The following is an 8,661-nucleotide window of genomic DNA, read 5'->3' on the forward strand; positions in this document are numbered from 1 at the left end:
GATTCTCTGCAATACATGTAACTCTTGAACCTTTTGTAATGCAGATTTTGCTTAGTAATAACTGAAGATATGAACTTGTTAGACTGCTGGAATAGAGTTGAATTCATTTTATGAGTTTTGTTTAAGTGATTTAACGTTTTTATGCATGGCTCAAGCACGTGAATATGTAATTGATAGCTTGAAGTTCTATTCTTCCTTAAATGTTAATTGAAGCACTCTGTTAATCCCGTCTAGTCACAGAAAAGATCATAGACTAGCCAATATATTTTTTGACATGTTTTACTTTGTCTAAATTCTCTAAAAGATGAAGTATTTTTTAGGCATGTACTATTGTTAGGTGTTTTTTATAATCAATGTTCAAGTTAAATTGGTTAGAGTAAGCGTGATATAAAAAGAGGTGTTTAGAGGTTGATAGATTTTGGCATAGTTCATTAAGTTCGACTTTTGTGTGTTGGAGTGAACTAATTTGGTCTCCAATTTTTAATTAAATTTAATAGGTTAGTCAAGTATACAATCTTAGCGAGTGAATATGCATTTTCTCTTTTAGCAGGTGAGTTGGGTGGTAGCAATTTGTTAAGTAAAATGAGATCTATCCATGCATTTTAATCTATTAATCTAAATAATTATTATTTTATATTTTGCTGGCTGCTCGTTTTATTTATTTATTATTTAGAGTTTCCTTAGTTTAGCAGTGTATTAATTATCCATTAAAAAGGTAGAGATATGGATCATTTATTTTTTCTTTTGCTAAATCAGATGTGGGCCTCAAAGTAATGAGTTTATGTTACTAGAATTTAGAAATTGAGAAGAGAGTTGAGCCAATCAATTTTCAGCAGTCCGTTGGCTAATAAAGCCCATATCATGTAAAAACAATTGAGTATTTCAGCTGGCCTATTTTATAAGATAACCATTAGCCGGCCTAGTTGATTGAAAAAATTAGGTTTCTTTCAATAAGATCCAATAAAGTGAACTTCTTTAGTAATAATCTTTTTGATAACTTATTTAAGCACTAAGCAATTAATAGGCGTGCTTTAACTTTTTCAGTCACGGACTCGCTTGCGTAGCGTGATATTTAACATTCAATAATTTAATTCAATAATCTCATACTATATCTAATAGCTTTAATTTATTTCTAATCCTTTTGTCATACTTGCGGATTCGCTTGCGTAGTGCGATTATGATAAATTAATAAATTTCGTCTCGATCACACGTTACTCACATGTGATTACAACAATTTAATTTTGCTCAACACATCTTTTAATAAATGCGAGCAATAAAAGCGGATAGGACTTTATTTTTGCAGACCTATTCAAGTCTTCCTTTGAATAGGGATTCAAACAAAAAGTGACTTGTAACACCCAAAAATCAATTCCAAGTGGCGACTCTGAACAATAAAATAATCCATATTTCAAAATTGTCACTTTAATTGGAAAAACTCTTTAACCCACAACAACCCATAACACACATTTCTTTTGGGGGTAAAAAGGGGTGTGACAATATTTAAGAAAAAAAGAAGAAGAAAAGCCTTTTTGAAACAGAAATAATCCGAATATACGATACAATCTATCCCAAAACTGGGATGCCATAGAGTATATGAGCATCTACACCAGAATATAGTTTACTACAATGTCTAGGGAATAAAAACTAAAATATAGATAGAGATAATGGAGGAGAGTCAAGTAATGCGAACGCCATGAAGCTACCTCGATAGTCTCCGAATCCTGACTCCTCGATCTACAAACGCCATGACCCGGAGCACCTGGATCTGCACACGAGGTACATGGTGTAACGTGAGTACAACCAACTCAGTAAGTAACAAGTCTAACCATTGGACTGAAAGGTAGTGACGAACTCAAACGGCACAGTTCAAAATAGAAATAACAGTGCAGAAACGTAGGCATGCTTTCAAGTTAATTGGTAGCTCAAAACAGTAAAATAGATCAAATCTGAACAATGTGAAGAATATAACTCTTCTACTTCTATATGTCAATGCACATGCTGTATGAGATGCACCATGCTGACAACCTCATGTGCTCACACTTTCAAATGCTCAATCACACGGTACTGTATATGGCCCATACGGCCCAGGGAAGATCCATCCCGGAATATATATATCACTGACCATCAGTCACCCAGTACAAAGTAAGGCCACTCCAGCCCGTGGAGAAGATCCATCTCCAGGTATATAATGCTTCGGACAAGATCAATGACCAAGGAAGATGCATCCCTCAATAATATCAACAACGCTCACTGGGGGTATGTACAGACTCCGGAAGGGCTCCTTCAGCCCAAACACTATCATAAATCAGTATAACCGCTGCGGCGTGCAGCCCGATCCCATATCTGTCACTCATAATCAGGCTCTCGGCCTCACTCAGTCATCAATCTCTTAGATCTCACTCACGGGCTCACAATGTCATGAAAAACTAGCCCGAAACAATGATATGATGTATCAATAAATAACAACTAAGACTAAGATATGATATAAAATGAATGAATATGATTGAGTACGAAATATCAATGAAATCAGTAAGATGACAGCAAGAAACGACCACTATAGGTCCCAACAGTACCGGCATAAAGTCTAAAAATGATATCTAGCATGATTGACGGCTCAATCACTTTATCACATGATGAAAACACGGATATCACAAGATAAAACCACTATATAGTGCCATGGAATCGACTAGGTCACAATTTTCACGGTGCACACCCGCACGCCCGTCACTTGGCATGTGCGTCACCTCAATACCAATCACATAACATATAATTCGAGGTTTCGAACCCTTAGAACCAAGTTTGAAAGTGTTAATTTCCTCAATCCGGGCAAAACACTACTCCAAAATGCCTTTGCCTCTCAAATCGGTTTCCAAACATCCCGAATCTAGCCAGAAACAGACAGTACAATTAATACAGGATAAAGGGATCAATTCCACAAGAATAATACTAAATTATAGTCAAAATCCGAAATCGGCTCAAACCTTGACCTCGGGCCCACGTCTCGAAATCCGACAAAAGTCATATAAAACCCGAAAGCCCTTTCACTCACGAGTCTAACCATACCAAATTTATCAAAATCCAGCAAAAAATTGTCATTCAAATTCCCAAAATTCACTCTCCAAATCCCTAACCACAAACCCCCAAATTTTACCTCAAAAACACACAACCTAGGTGGAAAATCAGTGAGGAAACATAATTATTCAAGAATAATGAGCACAAAAAGCTTACCTCAAGAATCTCTTCAAAAACCCTCCAAAAAATGTCCAAAATCCGAGCTCAAAATGTCAGAAATGGCCAAAAATCTCGAAACTTCACTTAAATGGGTTCTGCCCAGGCATTTCTGCACTTGCAGAGCCTGGGCTCGCACCTGCGCGCCCGCTTGTGCGGAAAAGTGAGCGCTTCTGCGCAAACCACTTAATCCTAGTTGCCTTCAATCTGCGCTATCGCAGGTGCGGGAAAAACATCGCACCTGCAGACTCTGCTAATCTCCCTCACTTCCGCACCTGTGGTCCACCTGCCGCACCTGTGGCATCGCACCTACAGCCAAAACCCTCGCAGGTGCGATCACACCCGCTGAGTCCAAACTTCAGCAGTCCCTCAAATCAAACTCCAAGTCTGTTAACCACCCGCAATCAACCCGAGGCCCCCCGGGACCTCAACCAAACATACCAACAAGTCCTAAATCATGATACGAACTTAGTCGAACCCTCAAATCACCTCAAACAACATCAAAATCACGGATTACACACGGATTCAAGCCTAATGAACTTTGAAATTTCCAAATTCTACGAACGGCGCCGATACCTATCAAATCATGTCCGATTGACCTCAAATTTTGCGCACATGTCATAAATGACACCACGAACCTACTCCAACTTTCGGTAATCCAATCCGACCCCGATATCAAAATGTCCAATCCCGGTCAAACTTTCCAAAATTCCAACATTTCGCCATTTCAACCCTAATTCTACTACGAACCTCCAAATCACAATCCGGACGCGCTCCTAAGTCTAAAATCACCTAACGAAGCTAACAGAACCATCAAAATTCAAATACGAGGTCGTTTACACATAAGTCAATATCTGGTTAATTTTCCCAACTTAAGCTTTCAATTAAGAGACTAAGTGTCTCAATTCACTCTGAAATCTCTCCGGACCCGAACCAGCTAACCCGGTAAGTCATATAACAGCTGTAAAATACAAAAAGGAGCAGAAAATAGGTGATCGGGGATACAACTCTCGAAACGACCGGCCGGATCGTTACAATATTAACTCCTTTTTAAATTGATTTTCAGATAGTTCAGTTGTATGTAATTGATTGTATGAAGGTTCGGTGAAAAATGTACTAGATAGGATATATTTCCTAGCTACTTGACCTCAATGTATAAATTTTTTATTCTATCAGATTATATTGACTTACATCACAAGATAAATTGTTATAGTAAGCCCGGAATGGTACCTATAAAATAAAATAATAACCTACTGTAACAAGTTAAATTGAACTGTTAATAACTCTGACTGAAAGAAGATGATTCCAATATTACATTACTCCAGTTGAGTCCAATGGAATTTACAGCTTGTTTGGATGGTTGTTACTTATTGTATTGTATTATATTGCATTGTTATTTTAAATACAATATTTATTTTGATTGTTATTTAAAGTTTATTGTATCGTATTGTTAAATCTGCCGTTATATAACGACGAAAAGTGCGACTTTATGTAATGACCGATTTAATGTGGTCACGTCATTACCCTGTTTTTTCTCTCATTTTGTTCTTCCTTATTATTAAATAATCTTATCTTCTTTACCTTAGCTTTTTATATAATAATTTTACTCTGTATCTTACTTTTTCTTTGTAATAGTGTAAGTTTATTCTTTATATTGTTGATGGGTGATATCATGAAACGACGATAAATAATATAATCTATCCAACTATTATATTTAATGAAAACAATACAATACGATATAATACATTATGAAATGCTATGTTATGAATTATATTAAACAACTAGCACCAGGTGCTAATCGCCCCATCAAGACAGTTATATTGGTCATAACCATTCAAATTCCTGTTTGTTCGCTTATTTCTGTGACTTCAAATTTCAAGACAATTTCCACAACTTTTACCATGTCTAACCGAAGCATAGGGCCCTTCCCATTTCTCAGATTTTAATTTGACCGTTAATGGTAAGTTTTCCTCCTCTTTGTGGTCTCTTCTTAATTATTCGTAACATTGGCTTGATATATTGGGTTTTTATCTTGGTTTTACGTTGGCTGTGTTATTCTAATATTGTTATTTTGATTGAGATTTGGATCTTTTGCATTGATAGGTCAATATTGATACGTAAAGAGAAGTGGCAATGGCATATAAGGTGGATCATGAATATGATTACTTATTCAAGATTGTTTTGATCGGAGATTCAGGTGTTGGAAAATCTAATATACTTTCTAGGTTTACCCGAAATGAATTTTGTTTGGAGTCTAAATCCACCATTGGCGTCGAATTTGCAACAAGGACCCTTCAGGTTGCTTTTAATTATCTTGCATTTTTATGAGTTTCATTTCGTGATTATATTCTGTTACTTTCCCTACTTTAATTTTCCTTAAGTTTTGATGGCATACAATCTCAATTTCCAAATTAGCGCGAATTATAGAAAGTGGTTGATTTCCTTTTTCAATTCCTTCTTTTTTCCCCACCGCCGTGACTCGCATTTAGGTCAACCGTACGCTCGGTCCTCGGGGCGCACGAGAGGTCTATATCGGTCCCAAGATACTACCATACCCATAAGTCTGGGTGAGGTATGCGGGGCGTGTGTGACATCCAAGCAAATGTATTCTCGGTTTAATGGATTCGGGCGCAACTTGCATTCAAAGATTCGGTGGTTCATAGAAGCCTGCAACTCACACCACGTATCACATTTTATAAGATGTTTTTCTGTTCATTTGTACAACAAAATGGAAGTAAATTTTTGCAGCATCATGTTTCTGTATGAGTGGGTCGTTTCCAAATAGATTTTCTTGTAAGGGTAGTGTAATTTATTACTACTACCTTGTTAGACAATTCCATCCGAGAAAACCTATAATTGGGCTATTTACCCACTTTCGGATCAATCTTCATCAAGTAACTTATATATTATTTTTCTAAGTTATTAATTAATACTTCATTTATCCCCCTTTACGTGGCATACTTACTTTTTTTATCTATCCAAAAGAGAATGATATACTTAAATATTTTGAAACAATTTAGCTTTAAAATTTTTATATTACCCTTAGTGAGACCTAATTTATAGTCACACAAATATTGTTTATTGCTTATTTCAGATTACAAGTTCAAAAAGTATTTTTTTTTCTCGTTCTAACGTTTCAAAAGTTTTTCTATCCGCCTTACTGCGTGCTGTCAAACAAGACCGCTTAGTACTAATTATAAAAAATTACATATAACTACCTTTTAAATAACATGATTGTATAAATATATTTTTTATAATTAGTGCATAGAAGTTAATCTCTTTTTTTAACAATCCTTATGAATTTTAGTTGCATGGTGCAGGTAGAGGGGAAGACAGTAAAGGCACAAATATGGGACACTGCTGGTCAAGAAAGGTATAGAGCAATAACAAGTGCATATTACAGAGGAGCCGTTGGTGCACTTTTGGTCTACGACATAACCAAAAGACAAACCTTCGAAAACGTGAGCCGTTGGCTTCGCGAGCTTAGGGACCATGCCGATTCCAATATTGTTATCATGTTGGCTGGAAATAAGTCAGATTTGAACCATCTCCGAGCAGTCCCTGACCAGGACGCTCGGATCTTGGCCGAGAAAGAAGGGCTCTCGTTCCTGGAGACATCTGCTCTCGAGGCGTATAACGTTGAGAAAGCGTTTCAGACTATCTTATTGGATATTTATCAGATCATAAGTAGGAAAGCTCTGGCTGCTCAAGAAGCAGCTGCTATTCCTGGTCAAGGCACTGCTATTAATGTTGGAGAGTATTCTGGTAACAATAACAAAAGACCATGTTGTTCTAATTAACAGAGAGGGATTAAAAAGGAAAGATGTAAATGTTTATGCCAGATTATCATACTTTTGTGTGTAACAGTTTTATCAGACAATGCTATATAGAGATTATAGGTTACTTAAAGATGTTGTAATCAATTACAAGTGAGGTGAAAATGTTGTACTAATACTTTTAATTTCTTGGCCTTCTTTTGTTGAAGGAAATATGATTTTGCATATAAACGAGATTCAAACTATTTAATTTTTACGTGAGCTTAAATATATATGTTGATGTTGTAGGATTTTTTTGATGGACTCTTATTGGCATGAATTTTTGTAAGACCATAGGAAACGGCCTAATGATCAATATACATTGCTTTGCCATGACTTTCGGGTTATTCTTTGATGTTTTGTGGTCATGCAATACGAATTTAATTATAATCATATCCACTTTTTCGTGTGAATTAGTACGTGCTGATTTTGTAGAATTTTCTCTACGCACTCCGATTGACCTGAAATTTTGTAGGTCCATAGGAAATGACCTAATAACTATCAATTATCTCTTCGCCATGACTTTCAGGTTTATTTATTGGTATTTGGAGTCATACAACACGAATTTATTGTTCTATCCACTTTTTCATGTGTATTATACATGATGATTTTGTAAAAAAAAGTTGACGGATCCCGATTTTGTTGAGAATTTGTAGGCCCATAGAAAACATCCTAATGACCAATACTCACGATCTTCGCCATGACTTCTAGGTTAATTTTTTGGTGACTCCATAGAAAAGATGAGGAACGGTCAAGGCGAGGCGGTGACTATTGTTCCTTAGGTCGTTTTTGATGGTTTGGAAAAGTCTTAGGAGATCTGGATCCGATCGCCCGGGCCCATGCAAAAGGCGTGGGCTATAGCACAAGAAAATCTGGAAATCGGACGGAATTCCTGTTTTATGGCACTAAAACACCAAAAAAGAGGAACGGTCATGGCGATGCAGCGACTGTTATTCCTTATGCTATTTCTTATGGGCCGGCAAGATTTAGTTAATCCGGGTTCGGTCGCCCGGGACCATGCAGAAGGCGTGTGTTATAGCACACAAAAATCTACGAATCGGATGGAATTCCAGTTTTATAGCCCTAAAACGCCTACAAATGAGGAATGATCATGGCAGTGACTATTGTTCCTTAGGTCGTTTTTTATCGGCCGACAAAACTTTTAGGCGATCTGGGTTCGGTTACCCGGGCCCATGGAAAAGGCATGGGCTAGAGCATACGAAAATTTGGGTATCGGGCGAAATTCTAGTTTTATGGCCCTCAAAAGCCAAAAAATAAGGAACGGTCATGGAAAGAATGTGACTATTGTTCCTTAGTTCGTTTTTTGTGGACTGACAAAATTTTAGGCGAACCTTGTCTGGTCGCTCTGGCCCATGCAAACGAAGTAGGCTATATCACACGAAAATTTGGGAATTAGACGGAATTCTTGTATTATGGCCCTATAATGCCAAAAAATGAGGAACGATCATGGTGAGGTAATGACTATTGTTCGTTAAGTCATTTTTATGGGCCGGCGAAATTTTAGACGATCCGGTCAGGTCGTCTGGGCCCATGCAAAGCACACGAAAATCTGAGAATCAGACGGTATTCAAGTTTTATGGCCCTAAAACGCCAGAAA

General features: G+C 37.0%; 1 protein-coding gene across 1 annotated transcript; it reads left to right on the forward strand.

The window, feature by feature from the left end:
* Positions 5,097-7,260, forward strand: LOC109226257 (ras-related protein RABA2b-like). The gene is made up of 3 exons (XM_019391046.1): positions 5,097-5,188; positions 5,332-5,526; positions 6,549-7,260. The coding sequence occupies exons 2-3, from the start codon at positions 5,362-5,364 to the stop codon at positions 7,026-7,028; spliced, it is 645 nt and encodes a 214-aa protein (XP_019246591.1). The 5' UTR covers positions 5,097-5,188; positions 5,332-5,361; the 3' UTR covers positions 7,029-7,260.

Source organism: Nicotiana attenuata, chromosome 5, assembly GCF_001879085.1.
Source record: "Nicotiana attenuata strain UT chromosome 5, NIATTr2, whole genome shotgun sequence".
In the NCBI taxonomy this organism is placed as follows: Eukaryota; Viridiplantae; Streptophyta; class Magnoliopsida; order Solanales; family Solanaceae; genus Nicotiana; species Nicotiana attenuata.

Excerpts from the sequence above, each read along its gene's own strand:
- LOC109226257 (XM_019391046.1), top strand. The coding sequence starts at position 5,362 with ATGGCATATAAGGTGGATCATGAATATGATTACTTATTCAAGATTGTT. Across the intron at positions 5,527-6,548 it reads TTGCAACAAGGACCCTTCAG|GTAGAGGGGAAGACAGTAAA; the intron begins GTTGCTTTTAAT and ends TGCATGGTGCAG.